Source organism: Anguilla rostrata, chromosome 13 (assembly GCF_018555375.3).
Source record: "Anguilla rostrata isolate EN2019 chromosome 13, ASM1855537v3, whole genome shotgun sequence".
Lineage (NCBI taxonomy): Eukaryota > Metazoa > Chordata > Actinopteri > Anguilliformes > Anguillidae > Anguilla > Anguilla rostrata.
In genome coordinates, this window is record NC_057945.1 from 16228351 (window position 1) to 16249311 (window position 20961).

A 20961-nucleotide genomic window follows, 5' to 3' on the forward strand; every position below is an offset into this window, starting at 1 on the left:
ATTTAAAGGCGTTGAGTCGAGCGGCTTAGGAATGTCAGGGTGTTAATGCCACAGCATGCGCCTGCTCCTATGCCCGTTCTCATGGTGATGGCTATATTGGATTAGTCCTGTTAAAAAGAAGAAAACTTTCATGTAAATTAATGCTCTGCGACACATTAGTTTATGTGTTACCCACCACAGTGGATTTGATTATGCGTGACATGGTGTCACTTTTAAGCTTCTGAAGCAGAGGTCTTCAAACCTGGAGAGGCACAGGGACTACTAGTTTGTGTTGTTACTTTGCATTTCATTGATAGGCGGTTAGCTACACACCTGCCCTGGCTACTTGGGTCTAAATTGGTTGCCAATTTTAAGGTGAAAACAAAAACCAACAGATCCTTTGCCTGTGAGAATGTCAACCCATAGACAGATATTAAGGAATGTGCAGGTTCACTTCTCCATATGAAAATCAGGTGAAATCCCATTCACAACTCAAATTATTATTCAAATTGTTTGTCTTACTATATCAATTGAATTTCACACATTAGTGGCTGAGGTGAGCTCCCACCTACACAGAAAAATTCTTTGAGGTCATGAAAGGCACTGTGTGAATGCAACGCATTGGAATGGCAGGTATACCATCTGACAAGGACAGGGCATGCCCCATACCTATACAGCACAGTTTGGCACTTTTCAGGGTTTCCTACTAGGGATGTCAACTGTTAATTGTTAATAGGAACATTGATAGATTTGTTTTATTGATTAAATAGTAAAATTTCAATAAACCATTTCAATGAATAACCTAACTATGGAAATTAGATTTTACATTACAGAGATGTTTCTCTGTCGTTACGCACAAATCCCCTTCACTGGTGGAAAGTTGGCCAAGTCATAGTTCCCTCGACTGACAGCATTAGCAAAAAGTTATTTGTCCATTCCTGGAACATTAGAGCCATCTGAGCTCGTCTTCTCAGCTACTGGTCTCTCCTTCAGCAGTCTGCACACCAGACTCACCCCAGAGCATATAGATATGCTCATTTTTTAACTACACTACTGACCACATTCTCTTCATGTGGTAAAATGATAAAACACAGGGCCAAGTTACATGAAATAATTTAGGTAACTTTGGGTTGCATTGCATTGGAATATAGCTTGTTTAGTTAGCCTCATTTTGATATCAATACTTTTAATGGCGGGCCTAGTGCCTTCACAACTTTTAATTAGTAACTTATAGATAGTGCTGTGTATGTGTGAGTAACTTGCCATTTTAGTATGTTGAAATACTTTTTTGTTGAGACATTATTGCAGCGACTCACTTGTGCAGTGGCGATGTTCTTGGGTGTTTTGGGGGTCGATGTGCAACAAAAGTGAAATTAACGGGGGGGGGGGGGGTCTGCGGATGGCCAGCGCGGGGAGAACAGGTGTTCCAAGTCCTTCCAGGAAGAGGGAGACTTATTTATATCTGACAAATTTCCACCACTCCGGGCCAGAAATCTAAAAATACCCCCAGATGCACAGCAGTGAGCCTGGTGTGTTTTGGTGTGGGCGTTTGCTTGGCCAGAGCTGTCATTGAGATTACTGTAAGGGCTGTAACGTACAGCTGTGCGGGGATGTGACCTGGGTGACCTTTCGTGCTCTTCGCCTCTCTCATCCAGCCAGAGATGTTCTACTTGGTAAACCAAAAAAGGCCCCTAGCCCAGTCTGAGTTTATGCTGAACCACTATCCACCGTTGTCTTCTACTTCAGACTCTATGCTTCTCCTTACGGGTCTATTAGTTTAAGCTGTGGTGGTGCTTTATACTAAATAATTACGACAGATAATTTGTATTTTCATTTTTCAAACTGAATTGCGACAGAAATGTTGTAAGGAATGGTTATTATAAAAAAACAATTTACTCATTATGAAGGACAATTTTTTTCTCAGGACACGTTAGTATTTATCTACCTATTTAATATCTATACCATATGTGTAATATCAAATCCTAGGTAAGGGAAATCACGTCTGTTTCTTTATTATTAAAAACTGATTCATTTTTATTATTTGTTTCTCTGTTACTATTAATATGATAATCAAGTCTCGGATGGGCAACTCATATACTTAACCTTATGCTTAACTTGCAGGTGACTGTACGAAGTGCTGAGAGAGAGTCTCAATTGCAGAGGGGTGTAAATTACAAAGCTCTAGTGTACAACAGCACCCCCTCCTGGCACAGATGTGTCACGAAAGTACAGTGCCACATGCACGACTGACAGCTGCATGGCATACTGTGGAATTCATACATATTTTTACATTTTGTGTTTGCAATGTCTTCATACGTGTAAAGCAGGTCAGGACACACATTAACTCTTGTATCCATGAAAAAGATGAAAGAAAAGGAAAAGAAAAACAACAGCTGTAAAGATGATCATGTGCACCTGGGTTTGGTTAAAACTATTTCACAGATTCATTACCAAATGTTCTACATCCCCCTGAGCTTATCACTAACAAGGGGGATTTGGGGTTCACAGCCTAACTTCTCTGCTACGTATGTGGATAATATGCGTTACCAACTTCCTGTGCTAGAACCTTGACTAAGGTAAGACGGATGGTGGTCCTCACCAATGTTTTTAACCTAAGTCCAAGATTTATCCTGTGTTAGGTCTGCTATTGACTTTTGTAATGCCTGCATGCCCCCATGTGGTTCAAAACAGTATAATACAAAGCTCCGTGAGGACTTCCTGTTCCTTTTTGTAAATGTAAAATTTCTGCGTTTGTGTGTGTGTGTGAACAGGTTTTTGTGTTTATATGCATAGTTCAACTGTTCTTACTGTATGTATCAGCCTAACGAGGAGCACAATGCAGTTTCCTGCCTATTTTCCATTAATGCGACTATTCCGTTATTCAGCGTTTCCTGCCGTGCTGTTTTGTGTGTGGTTCAGTGGGTAGCGCCCCACATGTCTCTGTGTTTGCGTTCATTCATTCATTTAGTAGACAAAGGCGGAGTTCCAAGGCCGCTGTGAATAGAAGACATCAGAGATCGTACAGGAAAGGAAACATCTTTATTGCTTTATCAATTCTATACTGCTCTTAGTACCGTGACAAAGATACGGAAAATCCAACTCACAGAAGTGGAAAAAAGTACTTAAAATTTAATTTAATTTTTTTTTTTAACTGGTACTAAAAAAGATTTACTTGCAGAAAATAAAAACATATTTAATAGTTCTATATACTTGTATTCTGGCAGCACTAGTATTCCAGTATGCATTCAATTGTTAAAACATGGCTTTTATCACTTACAGTAGGTAGTATAAATTGTTCTTGATATATTTGAATGTCACAAGCCCTTCTATTGGCATCATTACATAGTTTTGTAATATTTAAAATCAACCAATTCTCTGAATATGTTTGGATTCCATTGTGCAAGCTAGGAGCATTGATCAGGGTGTCATGACCTGGGACTGTGACACAGCAAAACTGGAGCGCAGTAGAAGGAGAATAAAGAATAGCATAAATGCTGTGCAGTCTGTATTATTATTATTGTTATTAATATTATTATTATTATTATTATTATTATTAAGCAAGACGTTACTGTGTCAAGCTTGTTTCACTGTGTCACTTATTTGTTGCCTGGTTTCCAAAATATGTCAAAATATATTTTATATTACTCATGAACAAATCTGTATTACCGAACTGGTCACTGTTTATATTCTAAGTACCTCATTTGACAAGGAATCAAATGCAAATCATTTAAGATGAAGTTTTTAAGAAAAATGTGTAACTAAAGGCTCTTAGTGTAGTCCTGAGCTGAGCAATAACATCGCAACACTATTTAAACAAAATAGTGTGAAGATCATTACCATGAACGCCACTCAGACAGGGTGATTTACAGTTCAGAGCAGCATAGGAATAGCCTTGTGAAGTAAAAATGCCTACGTCATTCGTATGCCCATTACTTGGCTTTCGTGCACTTAAGCTGGCTATTTCCGCATACTGTATGAGCAGTGCAGGAACATACAGCGTCGCAGTGGATTGTGTAGGAAGCTGGACCAAAGGACGCAGCTGGGTATGCTTTATCGTACAAGGTTCAGCCATGTAAAACTTTTCTTTTTTGATTATTGACATAGGGGAGCAAAATCAGATAGGGGTTCATTATAGCCTTCCTATTGACGAGAAATTCAGCCGCAGTTACTGTAGCAAGGTTGTAAAATGTGTGATTGTAAAACTAGACACCGTTATCTATTCACCTCGGGTAAAATGTTCCATAACACCCTCTAGAGGAAAAAAAATTACCATTCCAATAACTGTATGAAATGTGAAAGAAGGGGGTGCATTGTCCTCCTCATATCCATGCACTGATCAGGGGACAGTGGATGGAGGGGGACAGCATGCTGGTTCATTGACCCTGGGAGCTGATAGCACAGATGACCCTGAAATGAGAAAAGAGACTTGGGTTATGATGGTGCAGCACTGATATCGGGCCTCCTCTTCACATTCCAAACTTGTATAGTGTGTAACTGCAAAACCATGCCAACAGTTTGAGTCACTTTTTGTCAGTTAAGTTCTGCATTGATGTAGGGCTCTCAGTCATGAGTAAATTCTCTAGGCACCAAGCATGTCACATGCATTCTTTGCCTATATTATCCAAATAGAGGAGTGGTCTTTTACCTAGACAACAGCTAGTGTAAAGTATGGTGGTGGCTGTCTTATGATGTTCACCGGCAAGCTGGAGTCACATAGGCCTTATTTTCAGTTATGGGAATAGTCATGAAAAATATTTGCCCTGATTTCCTCTGTTATTGCACGTTTGTCACACTAAATTGATTCAGATTTTCAGACAAAATGTAATATTAGACAAAGGGAAACGGAGTGAACACAGAACACATTTTTAAAGTATTATTTTATTTCTTTAATGAAAAAAGTTATCAAACACCCATATCACCCTGTGAAAAAATAATTGCCCTCTTAGTTGCTCAATCAATAAATTAATCTAATTTAACTGATAGTTAGATTCAGCTGATTGAACACAGCCAGTCTTGATTGCTGCCAGCCCTGTTGAATCTAAACCTCACTCATTTTGAACCTTACCATCAGAGTGAAGTACTCACCACAAACTTTCTACAAGCACACTATGCCACAATCAAAGGAAATTCCAGAATAGATGAGAAAAAAAAGTTGTTCAAATATATCAGTCTGGAAAGGCTTATGACGCCATTTCTAAGGTTCTGGGACTCCACCAAACCTAAGTTAAAGCCATTTTCTCCAAATGGAGAACACTTGGAACAGTGGTGAAGCTTCACAGGAGTGGCCGGCCTGCCAAGATTTCTCCAAGGTCACAGCAACATCTCATCCAGGAAATCACAGAGGATTTCAGAAGAGCATCCAAAGGACTGCAGGCCTCTAGCCTCAGCTAAGGTCAGTGTTCATAACTCCTCAATATGAAAGCCTGAGCAAAAAATTGGATTCATGGGAGAGTAGCAAGGTGGAGACCACTGCTATTCAAGAGAAACATCTATGCTTGTCTCACATTTGCGGAAGCACCTGGGTGTTCCCCAAGTCTTTTGGGCTCATGTTCTATGGACAGATGAGTCAAACATGGAACTTTTTGGATGACCCTGGTCCCATTGTAAGCAAATAATGCTGTTAGAGTTAAAGCAGGTCTGCAAAGAAGAGAGGACTAAAATTCCACCAATCGATGTGAAAGATATCAAATTATAGGAAGCATTTAGTTGCAGTTGTTCCTGCTAAAGGTGGTGCAACCAGTTAAGTTTATGGGGGGATTACTTTTTCTCATAGGTGATATGGGTGCTTGATAACTTATCCAAAAAAAGTTTTTAACTTTAAATTAACTTTTTTTTTTTTACTCGGGTTCTCTTTGTCTGAAGAAACCAGGAATGGGGGCAAATACGTTTTCATGGCACTATGTTCAAATTGATGTGAATGTAATTGAGATATGATTTAATTCCATATGTGATTAAAGATCTCCATAGAGAACACTTGGCTGGGCCATCTCAGGATTCAGCCACCTAACATGGATGTGCCTGCATGCCCAGGATTGATTCCTTTTTGGAGATGATGCCCGAATGCACTTAAAATTATATGAGAAATATCTTCTCTTGGTTGACTTCATTTTATTGGGTGTGGGGAAGTCATGAATAACTTGTCTTGGAGCCTATAATTCATCTATCTTATTTGCTTGATATTTGATTTTTGTAGTGGTGGAACAAGTTCTGCAACTTTCAATAGCCAGCAAGTGATGTGTATTTCTAAAAAAAAAAAAAAGCAGCCAGGTTGGTCATAACCAGCTGGATCTGGCCTCCAGCAATCTTGCTTTCCTTCTGCTAAATGATTAATGATTGACACAAGCGTCAGTCCCACCGTTGTATTTCACTGAAGGACACAGGGGCAAGCAGTGGAGCCAAGGAATTTAAATATCTGATTAAAAGGTACACATAAAACCGCTTTAAATCAGGAGACCCGATATAGCATCAGAGATAAACAGATTAGCCACAGACCGTCCTGACATAATCACTTCCGTGGACTCTGGTATTGTGCTTTCTTTTTTCTTTTTTGCATGCAATCATTCTTTTAAGACTTATTTGAAGATATCTTGGAAAGTATAAATCTATTTACCATGCACTGTCTGGCTATACAATTATCTTAAAGTGATGCTTAAAATGTAATGGTTACATGTGGTAGAGTAAACACTGGCATATTACTGTAACACTGCAAATGAAGGGCATTATACATTACATTACATTACAGGCATTTGGCAGACACTCTTATCCAGAGCGACGTACAACAAAGTGTATAACCATAACCAGGAAATATGTTGGGTACATTAGACACTCACCAGAAAGGTTTAGATAATATCTTATGACACACTGTCTAGTGTAGACTTCATTATCTTTATGGCATTTAAAACTGCTGATCAGTGCACACAGTGATCACCATTCCATCCACATAGTTCTGAAGGACTTTAAGTATAGGATTCTGTATTTGAAGATTTAAACCGCACAATAACCCCCCTGTGAAACTAAATGAAATTATCATATCGTATCCGAATGGTAAAAGGCTTATCTACTTTTCAGTGGGTGAGGGTCGCTTGTCTATAGCCTACTACTGTATCTTTAAGCGACTGTATGTAAATTGAGTAGTCAGTGCCAGAGATTGGTAGTACAAAGTCAACGCCCCACCCGTATTTCCAACCATATTGCGCCCTTGTGCAATTACTGTACTTCGGTTGCAGGTCTTTTGACACTCAACCACAGTATATATTTAGCGATAGCACTAAGTTTTCTCGTTCAATCGCCTTGAATGAAAGAAGATACGGATTCATTTCCCGACTGCGAAGTCTATTTTTTAAAAAGCATAGCCTAATTGAATTGCGCATGCATACTGAACAGGGTAAGTTTAAATACTTAGATGTCGAATCATTTATTTTATACTCTGTTCTGTGTTTTATTTGGATATTAGGTAGAATACGTAGTCTATTTATAGGCACAGTCCAGGCTCTATGGAAAAGTAAACTGGAGCGAAGCACAAGGTTTTACATTATCCAGCGGCTGCACCTTGCTGTAAGAAAGGTTGATACTGTTTTGCAGGCAGTTCGTTCACTTTTTAAACGATCTCCATGGTTTGCTAGTTTTAAATAGGGACACAATAATGTTTCTTTTTACAGAAAACATCCCTCACCTTTTACTCATTATGGGAGAGCAGTTTTATTCATGGTCGTGTGTTTCTTAGTAAGCTGTCAAGTACATGCACCGTGTTTCTGCAACTTTTCCAACTTTTCCCCAAAGAAAATTAGGTAACGCACGCTCAAAAAGTCGCTAGAACTCGCTACATTGCGTTATATGGCAACGTGTTTTCGATGCTATCACATACTTTTATTTTGCAGTCTTCTGGTGGACGGTCGACTTCATAGGGACGCGTCTCTGAACTAACTAACCGCTGTTATGTAAGCTGTTAGCGAGCGCAGAAAAGGCTGCAGACTAACTGAACAGTGTTGTCGACTGTTTTCCAAGGAAGCTGATGAGTGTCCAGATTCTGCTCAGAAGTCGCTAGATTTGTCTAAACTGGCAGCAGTAGCAGTGAAAGAGTTGTGTTCATCAAGTAGTCGTGGGGTCGCCGCTACTCTGTGATGTGATTGGACTAACTCGTTTCAGGGTCAACCTGTTGGGAAGGCGTGCAAGGGAATACATGACTGTTTATCAGGGCAATTGTTAGCCCTTATAGTTTTCATTTCATATTTTTTTATTTATTTTGAGTGCAGGCTACCGTTAACCCACTCTTAAGAAATAATGTCAAATTCAGACATGTAAATAAAAAATCTTAATGTACAACTTGTTATACATTAATTAGTGTGTAATTGAATACAGTAATGCTGTCTTTATGTGTCTCTTTCTTCCCCCTACAGTGGTTTGTAAGTGTTCGCTATGAAGATTGCTGTAATTGGACAGAGTATTTTTGGCCAGGAGGTCTACAGTGAACTGAGGAAGGAGGGGCATACAATTGTGGCCGTCTTCACAATACCTGACAAGGATGGCAAAGCTGATCCATTAGGTGACTTTGAGTTTAAAGTGTTTTCTAATATACTGTATATTCATAACTCACAGTGCTTTGCCAGCTGAAGGGAAACAGTTAGCGAAATTGTACGTGGTTGATTATCATGACACACAGAAGCGAGTGAGCTAAGAAACGTATTGAGCTGCCACTGCTTAAGATCGCTGGATTTCTGGCTACAAACGGCTTTGACAGCCCACTGATAAGACAAGCAAACCTGCACATTGTGTCTGGCTGGTGAGATCCAGTTAAACGCATAAACTTGGCTGTGGATGTCGTAGCTGCAGCACGGCTGCTGATCGTGTTGTGTGAGTGTGTGCGAATGGGCGAATGAGAGGCGTTCATTGTAAAGCACTTTGTGCAGTTGTTGCTGGAAAATGTGTTGCATCAATGCTGTCCAGTCAGCTGTTTTCAGTGGTATCAGTACCATGTTGGGGTATTCTACAGCCACGGCGGCAGAGAAGGATGGCATCCCCGTCTTCAAGTTCCCCCGCTGGCGTCTGAAGGGCAAAGCCATCCCGGAGGTGTTGGACCAGTACAGGACGGTGGGCGCCGAGCTGAACGTCCTGCCCTTCTGCTCCCAATTTATCCCCATGGAGGTCATTGACTGTCCCAAGCACGGCTCCATCATCTACCACCCCTCCCTCCTCCCAAGGCACAGAGGGGCCTCCGCCATCCACTGGTCAGCATCTCCCTTTATAAGCATGACAGCTCTGGCTTTGAGGCCAACATCTCCCTTTATAAGCATGATATCACTCCTTATAAGGAGACACAGTGAGGCCCAGATTTCTTTACACCTACAATGCCCTTTGCCCTTACATTTTTTAACATAGTGGTGAAATGGGTTCTGTGTTCAGGGCTTAACTGTGAACTGCAAATGCATCTCTGTAAACTGAATCTAGAGTGGCTGTACACCACAAAAACATCGTTAAATGTAGTTGCTGTTACCCTTGCGCTGTCCTAGGACCCTGATCCACGGCGATAAGAAGGCTGGGTTCACCGTGTTCTGGGCCGACGATGGGCTGGACACCGGCCCCATCCTCCTGCAGAGGGAGTGTGATGTGGAGCCGGACGACACCGTAAACACTATCTACAACCGATTCCTCTTTCCCGAGGGTGTGAAGGGCACGGTGAGTCGCAGAACGCCTTTCCTCTCTTCGCTTACAGCAATGGCAGGAATCATTAAGGGCTGATTTATACTTTGTCGCACGACCTGTTCTGCAAGTGTAATGCCACAAAAAAAAGTTTGTAGTTGTTCCAATGACTGTTGGTGTGCACTGCCTAATGAATGTAATGTAATGAAAACAAAGGTGTTGCACGCCATTTTGCATTTATGGTTTGGAAAAGGGAAACTGCTCATTTTTACATTTGTGAAAACGTAGCGGTGCCCACTGAAATTGAGAAATAGAGGGGGAAGAAATTTGCAATCTACTTTGGTTTAAAAAAAGTGACGTGAACTGAAAGAAAGAAAGGTAGTCCATCAGTCACATAAACCAAACAAGGGAAAAACAAGGCAAATATGTTACAGCATAATCAAAGAAAACTCCAAGGCACTCTTTTTTAACAATTAAAATGCCTTTATTATTGTGGCATGGTCGTATTAAACCTTTAAAAACAAACTCTGATGCGTTTCAGCATCAAGCTTTCGTCAGGGAGTCAAAACAGAACTGGGGTTCTAACTCAGCGTTTCGGGTTCCATTCCAAAACAGGGCACTGCGGCTGTACCCTTGACCAATGCACATAACCGGAATAGCTTCACTAAAATGTCCAGCCGTATAAATGGGTTGTATGTAAGAAGTTAATCTGTGCTACCTGTTCTGGATTAGAGTGTCTGCTAAGTGCCGCTATGTAATGTAATGCATATGTGCCCCGTGCTGAATGAGCCCACGCTACAGCTTGCCTTTGCTCTGCCCAGGTGGAGGCAGTGAGGCTCATTGCTGCAGGGAAGGCGCCCAGGATCATCCAGCCAGAGGAGGGAGCCACTTACGAGGCAATTCAGAAGAAAGAGAATGCAAAGGTGGGTGTGTCTGGAATGCGGTGGCCATCTTGTTTCACATCAGTGATGTTCTAGTCAGTTTCTGGAGAGTCTGAGGTACTGTTTTGAAAAAAGACTTGAACTAGGATGATAAACAGCAAGCTGTCCTGTGGAGTGTGTTTGTGGAGGAAACATGTGCTTGTCCATTGGCAGCCAAGCTGCACCTGCAGCTACAAATAAGATCTTGTGGGAAAATAATGGTTTAAAAATGCTTTCACCTCAAGCCTTCTGTAATAGTGCAACGTTTGAACTCACTGGGATTACCAGCCTGGTGAATCAATGGCACCCTTCATGACATATTTCAGGCAATTAACAGAGTGCTGCAGACTGCACAAAACTTTAAATAAGCATGAGACAGCTTTGTTTGCTGAGTGAATGATAGCCCAGCTCAGCCATGCCTGTTGATTTAAGCGCTGCTTTGATTTTTAACTTTCTCAACTGAATCCTCAGCACACCGTATGTTATGGCAGATAACATCAAGTCAAGCAAGTTCATTGGCACAGGTTTAGGTGGCACTGGAGACTCGGAGGGGGGCAGCAACACACTTCAATGGCCGCCTGAATATAATTTACATGGCTGTTGTTGCGTGCAGTATCTTGCTCCACTTGTACATAAAAGAATGCACCCCAGCCTGCCCATGCTGATAAAAACAGGAAAGAAATTCAAAGATAAAAATTTTAATATTTTAATCTGGGGCTGAATCCATTTTTTCTGTGTTTTTGTTTACATGAGACTTGAAAAAAATACTGTCGTCCATGAGGGAGTGTGACTAGCATGACCTACGCTTAAAATACGGCACTAGGCATTTGATGATTGATTGACTCTCCCTACCCTGCACGTGCAGATTGACTGGAACCAAACTGCTGAGGCCCTACACAACTGGATCAGGGGGAACGACAAGGTGCCAGGTGCCTGGGCAGAGGTGGATGGACAGGTGAGCAGACATACCTGTTGGCTGCGTGCACACACACACATCATGCATGTGTGTGCAAAACCCAGTCACACCACAGTAAGGAAGTGTGTGGAATTCTTGTACGAGTTATATTTGCATAAGTAAATCCATGATGGTACTGAAACTTTAAGACCAACAAATCATACATTATATTTTAAATATTAAGTACTTATGCATAACATTCATTCTCTATGGTACTGTTTTACTGTATTTTCTCATTCAATGGAAACATTTATTTTAAAATTATGTTTAAAGCAATTGGTTGTTGGCAGTTGGTTTCACCATTGTTTAACTTTCCCATATCAGTCCAGATTTTTAGACTTTATTGCATAAATTGTCAGTAATGGAAGCTGCTATGAAAGTGACATATTTTCCAAATTGCCTCTGGAAAATATAAAAGCTATATATTTGATTTATTTGTATCATTATCTATCCTTTTTTAACATATCTACCATGGCTTGATCTTTCTTTTTAATGAGACAAGGATCAAAACAAAATCGTAATTGCATTGCATTTATTTAACAAATGCTCTTGTTCAGAGTGATTCACAGTACAAAAAAAACATGAGGGTATATAATAGATTTATACATGCAACAGTAGCTACAGAAACAAGCCATTTACAGTGCAAACAAGCTCTGGAATGAGCTACATTGATCGTGTAATCAACTATCCTGACAGACGTATAATGCATGCCGTTGGTGTATATGCAGAATAGATCATGCAAATTGGTGAAATCACGCAACCCTGCTGGGCTTCCCTTTGCAGAAGGTGACATTCTATGGCTCCACGCTGGTAGACAACGGCACCACGGCGAGCGGTCAGCCCCTGGAGATCCCGGGCGCCAGTCAGCCCGGTCTGGTCTCTAAGGGGGGCCTGGTGCTGTTCGGCAACGACGGCAAGACGGTACCGTACCATTAAACTGTAAAGGGGGGTAAAGAAGGGGGAGTTTTTCTTCTAGAGCAGACGTATTCTGACACGTTCCTTTCAGCAGTTTCCCTCATGGCTTTCCCCTCAGGCAAAACAAAAAAAAGCCCTTTTCTTCAGTGTTACATAAGTCACATCTGGTGCTTCCAAATGTGAAAGGAGGGGAGAAAGGGGGTAACAGGTACATTGGGAGTGATTAATGGCTCATAAAATGGGCCGTTGCTCTCCCTCCCTCCCTCCCTCTCTCTCCCCCCCTCATTTGTGTTTGTGAGAGAGTGCAGCTGACGGATTTCCACTCTTGTGTGAGTCTAGGAATGTCACGGAGGCGTAGAGTTAGCGTGGCGGCCCATGTTAATCGCACATGCCCATTTCAGAGATTTGGGCCTGCTGAGCCCTCATTTCCTGTGACTTTACGTTTTAACTTATGTACAAATAACAGATTACATTTCCTGGAGGTGTGTCAACCTAACTAATGTTACATTTTATTTATGGCATCTTGTCATTTAGGCTGAGTTGCTCATGGGAATTATCGAGTCTGCTATCTTTTCATGATTTATTGGAAGATTCTGTGCAGTATACTCTATATTGAAGATAGGCTATGTACAAAAAAGATGCACAATAGACACTATTGTCTGGTTTTAATCAACTATTGAATCTGAGCTTTGAAGTTTATATGCACTATAGTACCACTAAAACTGTTTATATACACAATAAATATTTATTCACTTCTCTTTGCATATTACAATTATTGTATGATTCTTCTTTATCTGTTTGGCAGCTGTCCTTATATGGTGCTAGTCTCAGAGATTTAGCAGACACAAAGGGCATATGTGTAAAATATGGGCGTGTCTGTTGTCACGGTAACTTGCAGCTGCTGGTGAAGAACCTGCAGTTTGAGAATGGGAAGATGATCCCTGCTGCACAGTACTTCCGGTCTGCAGAGAGTGCAGCTGTGGAACTTAACGAAGAGGAGAAGGCTTTCGCTGAGGAAATGCGGGTGGGGTGTTTCTTCGCTCATTATGCACATCACTGTTATTGCTTTAATCTGTGGTAATCATGACTTATCAGCACTCAGTACATCATTTGTTTGCTTAATAGTGTTCTGGTTACTAGTCAGCTCTCCCAAGGCACTACCCCGCTAGTGTCTCAACAGTTTTTACTCGTTAAGTTTATTATTCCTTACTAAGTGTGTTACGGCAGTTATTATGAGACATTTGAAAAAGTGCGTGCCAGTGTGCTAAGATGATTGCTGGCATTTGTTGAGTCAAAGGTCTTACGACAGGTGGTGTGGAAAAGCATCCTGACTAATGTGGAAGAGATTGTGGACTCCACTGACTTCTTCAAATCTGGTGCTGCCTCAATGGATGTTGTCAGGTACAGGCCGCTAACCCAACATCTGTGTCGTGTATTATCCCTGTACCCTGTGTGCCTGTGTTATCCCTGTATCCTGTGTGCCTGTATCCTGTGTGTGTGTATTATCCCTGTATCCTGCATGTCTGTATTATCCCTGTATCCTGTGTGCCTGTATGGGTGAGACTAGGGCTGCGTCCGAATAGTATGTTTTGCTTAGGAAGGTTCCTAACTGAGTGAAATGACCCGGAAGTATCTAAGTGGCAGCGATGATAAGAGCTGGTCGATTTCTCTAAATGCTAAGGAAAGGTGCTTCAATGCTTCCTTTCTTATCTCATTTAGCATAGGGTACTCTGGACCGTCCTTTACGAAAGGAAAGGAGATAATGCCGTCCCACAATTCCTTGCGGCAGCAACATATAAAGCAACGCACCATTCGGCCGTTCACGAAAACAAACTATCAACATGACTAAATTGTGTGGTGGTTCTTAAGCTATTATATGCATTGGCTTATAATCATATCATAATCAGCATATTAACCATAACACAGAAGTCTGTCTTTCAAGAAAAACGGATACGAGACGTTTTTAGCCAGATGATGTTTTTAATTCAACATGTTAGAGACTTAAGAATGATGATATGTAGGCTACAGTAGTAGATGTGTAGGCCTAAAATGTTATGCCTATCTTGCATAAATTTAACAATTATTTTCATACAGTCATACTAATTGAGATTCATGTCGATAAATATGAGTGGACAGGAGGGTGAGCCTGAGCAACCATCCTCAAATGTGACAACCATTTTGTTTCACTTTTGTGACTGGTAGCCTATATTCCTTTTTTATTTCAATTCCAACTAGGGTAATGAAGTAATATTTTTCACCGGGTTGTCCACGTTTATATAGCCTGCATGAAACAACACGGTAAGAACGCACGGGGCGAAGTATCTAAGATGCGCTTTTAGTAGTCCATCTTCGGAACATTGTAGTTTCACCACGGCAGACCCACGTCAATAACATCCGTCGTCGCATAATTACGTAGCCTAGTGTAAGTGCAGTCGGATTCTCTTAGCACCACGGTTGTCTTTTCCTAAGTCCTTATGGATTCTCCTTCACATCTTTCCTTGACCTCGTGATGTTTTGTCAAGGAAAAGTGGTTAGGAAAAGACATAGGACGTCATTTTTTAGACTATTCGGACGCAGCCTTGTGGGGCGTCTAGTCCAGAGGTCTAGTCTCACCCGTGCCTGTAGGCCTATTTCAAAAAATGGCGACTGAAACCGGATGTTGGTTTACTTTACTTCCTGTTTGCTAGCCCTACCGCTGCTAACTGCATGTAGGTTTACTCACAGCGAAGTGGAGTTTGAGCAGCAACGTTTATTTTCACAGTCCCTATTATCTCTTTCTAAGTTCACTATGTCGGATGTTATCCGCACAGTCGAATCCTGTTCAAAAGACAAGGGCTATAAATTATTTTTTGAACAGTTTTTTTGCTGTTATGAAGGTAAGTAGCCTACCTATAGCTCATGTTCGCTATGAAGATAACTAGCTAGCTTCCTATCCACTACAAGTTAGCCGATTATACTTAAAGGATGTTTCACTTCGGTATAGCACGTAGCACAAGAAATTTGAGTAAATAGTTCAAAGTTCACGATGAAAACGTTCCGAACGTTTGTTTGATAGTAACAGAGACTGTATATTTTCTTCTAAAATCTCTGATAGCAATTTAGCTGGACTAGGTAGCTAACGTTATATTGAAAGTACAGTACGTAGCTAAGTTTGGAGAAACAAGCCAGAGAGAGAGCTAGATTTTGAAAGGGAAAAAAACCTACCCCCTCCCCTCTTCCTTCAAAGCCCATAATTTGTTATTTTATATTTAATAATTGAAGCCACTGTGTCATATGTGGTATAAGGTGCTGGTGACTGTTGAAAAGCTGGAAGTATACCTACATCTCGTTTACATACCCGGAAATGTGCAATGGGCCTACTGTGCCTGTATTCCTGTGCTGCATGTGTGTTCTTGTGTCTTTTATCATGGCCGTTCCTTCATCAACTGTGTCTCTGTCCTCGGGTCTCCGTGGTAACCAGGCTGGTGGAGGAGGTGAAGCTGAGGGCCAATGAGGTCCAGCTGCAGAATGAGGACGTGTACATGGCCACCTCCTTCCAGGAGTTCATCCAGATGTGCGTGAGGAAGCTGCGTGGAGAGGACGGCGAGGAGGAGCTGGAAGTGGACTATGTAAGCACCTCCTTCATCTGTCCTTATCAGGAAACTGAGGCCTCCAGTCCTGCAGCATGGGCTACTCCGCCAACACTATGACTGCGGCCAAGGCTGAACTGGTGAACCGCAGAGTGAAAAGTGGCAGCAGACTCTGTGGTGGATTTGGAGGAGAACATGCAACTTGCCTGCACTCTTCCAAAATCATGGAAGTCTGAGTTTATAGTAATGCCCAGGGGCTTAGAAATATGAATGGACTTAGTAAAAGGAAAATATGTTTTTAAAAAGGTTCTATAAAAAAATGAACATGGTAAAATATTACTTGGGGGCAGTGCTCACCAGACATGCATGTGTGAAGTTCACTTTCTGAAACTGGGTGTGTCTCTATGGCCAGGTGGAGAGAAACGTGAACAATATGACAATCCGCATGCCCCACCAGCTCTTCATCAATGGGGAGTTTGTGGATGCTGAGGGAGGCAAGACCTACAAAACCATCAACCCCACTGACGGCCAGGTAAGATAGAACAGTGCCTCTATCTACGAGAGACTCTCCTTCAACACCTTATTTTTAGGTTTACCGCAGCAGAAAACATAAAAAACAGTATTCATATGTACAGAGTATTCATCCTAACACAGCAACATTGTTTTTCTTATGCTTTATATTATTAAGATTAATGTGATGTCTGTGTGTGTGAAACAAGATCTCTTTTGATTGGAATGATTCTTTTGGTCTTAATGATTAACACATTTTCGAAGAATGTAAAGAAAGGTACATGCAAACTTTAAAACAATGTTTTTGGCAAATTAAGGCTTATCTGGAATGTTTATTCTTTTCGAAAGTGAAAAAGCGAACATTGATAGTTAGGTAAGCATTATTAGACCTAATTGGGTTTTTTCCTCCCCAGCCCATCTGCGACGTGTCGCTGGCCCAGGTGGCGGACGTGGACCGGGCGGTAGCGGCAGCGAAGGAGGCGTTTGAGGAGGGAGAGTGGGGCAAGATGAACCCCAGAGACAGGGGTAGGCTCATATACAGGTGAGCTCTGCTCCTGCCACATCTGGTTGTACATGTACAGTATACCTGTGACTCGGTAATTCAGGGAGAAAATGGCTCCATATAAATCTTCACCTCTCAGATCTTTCTGATATTTGACACCCATAAATGTAACCTTGGAGTAATGACTGTACTTTTGAGAAAAAACATAAACCATAATTAAGAAAATGTCTTAATTATGAAAATTTTCACTCCACTTTTGGCCTACCCAGCTCTAATTTTGAGACCTTCAGTTTGGCAACTGTAAATGGTAAAAACAACATCTTGGTTTCATTGTAATCAAAAAGACCTGCACTACAACATGAGCCATTTTTGAATGCTTTTTGATATTTTAATTATTTTTATTATTTAATTAAGAATTAAAAATCTGTGGATTGGGGTGCCTCACTGAGTTGTGTGAATAAGCACGTGTCCTCCCTGGGTGTCACTGCGAGGTGTAACCAAGTGATTTCCACTCTGCAGACTCGCTGATCTCATGGAGCAGCACCAGGAGGAGCTGGCCACCATTGAGGCCATCGACTCAGGAGCAGTGTACACACTGGCCCTGAAGACACACGTGGGCATGTCCATACAGACCTTCCGATACTTTGCCGGCTGGTGCGACAAGATTCAGGTGAGGATGTATCCTATCTTTGGCAGATTACAGCAAGATCCATTGTTCCCTTTCCATAGATATTCTACAAGTGGATAGTCATTTGTCACGTTCTTACTTTAATATGTGCTGTATCCCTTTTGGTTCTTTGTTCTTTCAAAGGTGTTAATGGTGCTTAGTTCTATTTCTGCGTTCAGCGAAAAATTTTCTGTTAAAACTACTCTTCACACTCACTATCTCTTCCTGTAGGGCACGACCATCCCCATCAACCAGGCCCGGCCAAACCGCAACTTAACCTTCACCCGGAGAGAACCTATTGGGTGAGATTTTCCTGCTCCACTCACTGGAATCACTCCAGTCACTTTGCAGTCAACTGTTCTGAAACGTCAACTTTGTCAGCTTTAAATTTGATGTAGTCTATTGTGATGTATCTATTGGAGTATATTTAACAATAATTAAGAACAAGATGTTTCATTTATGTGAATACTAATCATTTTGATGATTTTAAAGTAGAGTAATGTGTAAGTATCTCCTGAATCCAGCAGTGAGTTTCACATGAAGAAAGCAGCCTGTTTTTCAGTGGTTAGATAATTTCACTTTCAATCTCATCCTTGAAATTGATGGTTCCAGGTAAATACATTGTAAGTGATTTTAAACGGTCCCTTAATTGTTTGCACGCTCTTTAGGGTCTGTGCGATCGTGATTCCCTGGAACTACCCACTTATGATGCTGGCTTGGAAAACAGCAGCCTGTCTGGCTGCAGGCAACACCGTGGTCCTCAAACCTGCCCAGGTGAGCTTGCGTTATCCTCAGTACTTCAGGATGACCAGTGGCTCCATTACTTTACATTCATTTAGCAGATGCTCTTATCCAGAGCAACTTATTGTGCTGGAGAAACTTAAGTGCATTCACTGAATTTACATGACTAATAGTGCCAGACCTAGCTTGCAACATTCCCAGGCCAGCAAGTATAGATACAGCATCACTAAAGTATTAATCGGGCTAATGCTGCTATGAACCATAATACAAATCCTGAATATGTGCTGATTTACGTCAATGACAGGAAAGGAGAAGAAAGGAGGCATAATATTGTAAAAGTATAACCTGAATTAGTACAGTAGGTGTGAGTGCTATGGGTGGGAACCAATTCACTGTGAAGAGGTAGACCTAAATCAACAGCAGGTTTTTAGTGCATGGAGTTTTTCTAAATTTATCTGAAAACCGGGTTCACCCCAAAATATCTCAGTCTAATTTATACACCAAAGTTTTTGAGGCTTCCTGTTAGCAAAAAAAAAAAAAAAAAATTGCACCTTTTTCCAAACAGCTAGTCCTAAGGAAAAGGAAGGACTGGTTATGATAACATTTAGAAAGAAGCAGCTGGACTGCAGATGCTGCCATCACTTTGGGTCGATTTGTTTAGGCTCCGCTGCAATTTTACCGCATAATCGGGTTTGTGAAATTCCCCCTCTGTGTCCTCCTCCAGGTGACTCCTCTGACAGCCGTGAAGTTTGCGGAACTGACAGCGAGGGCGGGCTTCCCCAAGGGCGTGGTCAACATCCTGCCAGGAGCAGGTAACTGTTCCCTGCAGTGTCCTGTCAGGCCACTGCAGGACACTGTGTGTTGGACAATGTGCATTCCTGTTCTGTATCCGAGCCCTGTACGTTTTTCAGTCAGCTGATATTTTCTGTAGTGTTCTTTGTCAGCTATTGGTCCTTTCGGATTTTAAGACATGGGTCAGAATTTTTGACTGTACATAGGAATGTCATACTAAATGAACATTGACAGTTTCTCATGTAAATAAAGTTTAAAAAATGTAATTACTTTATGTTTTTCAATCCTGTGTTTCCATGGTATTCCCAGTCCATTCCAGACCTTAGTGGAATGACACTGTTCAGTACTGAGTGTGGGTTTCTCTTTAATCAGGGTCTCTGGTGGGACAGCGTCTGTCTGACCACCCTGACGTGCGCAAACTGGGCTTCACTGGCTCCACAGAGATCGGCAAGCACATCATGAAGAGGTGAGAGGGGTGTCACTCCATATGACATACGCGTGTAGATGTGTTTGTTATGAGGACAGGCCATTCTGCACAGGGGGTCCACAAAGGAACCAGGGAGTCCACAATCGCACTCTCAGCCCCCTAGGGCATTCTCCTTTCGTGGTCTACGTGCACCCCCCCCCCTTTAATTCTGGATGTCGGTCCATGAAATCCCCTGGTGTAGACTGTCTGCCATAACTCTGTGTCCGACCTGGTCTTGAAACACCACAGGGGTCCCATATAATCTCAGTGTATCTGCTTGTGTAGACTCTGGTAAATAATGGCAATCGAACTGGAGAATATTTGATAGTGACAACGGCCTATTGAGACTCACCATTTTTCCTACCCTCTAATGAGCATCGGGGACTGTGTTAAGCGATTCCCACAGTCAAGGTAACAATGCATTTTTACTCCATGTGTCCTCTCATAGCTGTGCCGTGAGCAATGTTAAGAAGGTTTCCCTGGAGCTGGGGGGAAAGTCCCCCCTCATCATCTTCAGTGACTGCGACATGGACAAGGCTGTGCGCATGGTCAGTCTGCCCCGCCCCCAGTTCTTAGGGTCTCCTGTTTTCCTCTTACAGTCAAGTCATTCAGAGCCCTATTGCTAAAGGTATTTATTTGTGGAAATATTTATGCATATAACATGGTTGTTTATTTGGTAACTCATAGGTCTTCTCATTGAATAATTAGTAAAATTATCAGCTGATTTAAACCTCTGATTTAGTTATATTTTCAGGGTTGTGTCTTCAGAGAAGTGCCATTATCATTGAATATAACCTGCACCTGTGCGATTATGAAGTGGCTGAACCTGTCCTCTCTGTGTGTCCCCTAGGGTATGAGCTCTGTCTTCTTCAACAAGGGAGAGAACTGCATTGCGGCTGGGAGGCTCTTTGTGGAGGAACCGATTCACGAACAGTTCGTTCAGAGAGTGGTGGGTGTAACGAGCAACGGTTTTGGGGACATACTTTACTCTCACTATCGTTCTTCACCTCAGATAATGTTTAAAATTACAACTACTGTTAGTAGTTGATTTGACAGGCAGGTTGTTTTTGGTCTGTCTTACTGTCCATCTTGATCTGCGAAGGTGGAGGAGGTGAAGAAGATGAAGATAGGAGATCCACTGGACCGGTCCACGGACCATGGGCCACAGAACCACAAGGCACACCTGGACAAGCTTGTGGAGTACTGCCAGACAGGTGTAAAGGAAGGGGCCCGGCTGGTATGTGGGGGCAAGCACATAGCCCGTCCAGGTAAGGCTCTCTCAGCACCATCATGCCCACCCTATAGAGCC

The 20961-nt window shown here is 41.9% G+C and overlaps 1 protein-coding gene across 4 annotated transcripts in view; it reads left to right on the forward strand.

The window, feature by feature from the left end:
• aldh1l1 (aldehyde dehydrogenase 1 family, member L1) overlaps nt 1-20961 on the forward strand; it is a 55291-nt gene that overhangs the window by 32525 nt on the left and 1805 nt on the right. Inside the window, exons 1-20 of one of the 4 annotated variants that reach the window (XM_064304836.1) lie at nt 6327-6402; nt 8376-8521; nt 8969-9203; nt 9486-9651; nt 10437-10538; nt 11401-11490; nt 12274-12411; nt 13304-13429; nt 13715-13806; nt 15866-16013; nt 16387-16506; nt 16898-17025; nt 17506-17656; nt 17885-17955; nt 18322-18427; nt 19119-19206; nt 19559-19652; nt 20101-20200; nt 20503-20601; nt 20755-20920. In XM_064304836.1, coding sequence (XP_064160906.1) covers nt 8395-8521; nt 8969-9203; nt 9486-9651; nt 10437-10538; nt 11401-11490; nt 12274-12411; nt 13304-13429; nt 13715-13806; nt 15866-16013; nt 16387-16506; nt 16898-17025; nt 17506-17656; nt 17885-17955; nt 18322-18427; nt 19119-19206; nt 19559-19652; nt 20101-20200; nt 20503-20601; nt 20755-20920 — 2347 coding nt within the window. In that variant the 5' untranslated portion in view covers nt 6327-6402; nt 8376-8394. The other 3 variants (XM_064304833.1, XM_064304832.1, XM_064304834.1) reach the window with 3 other exon arrangements.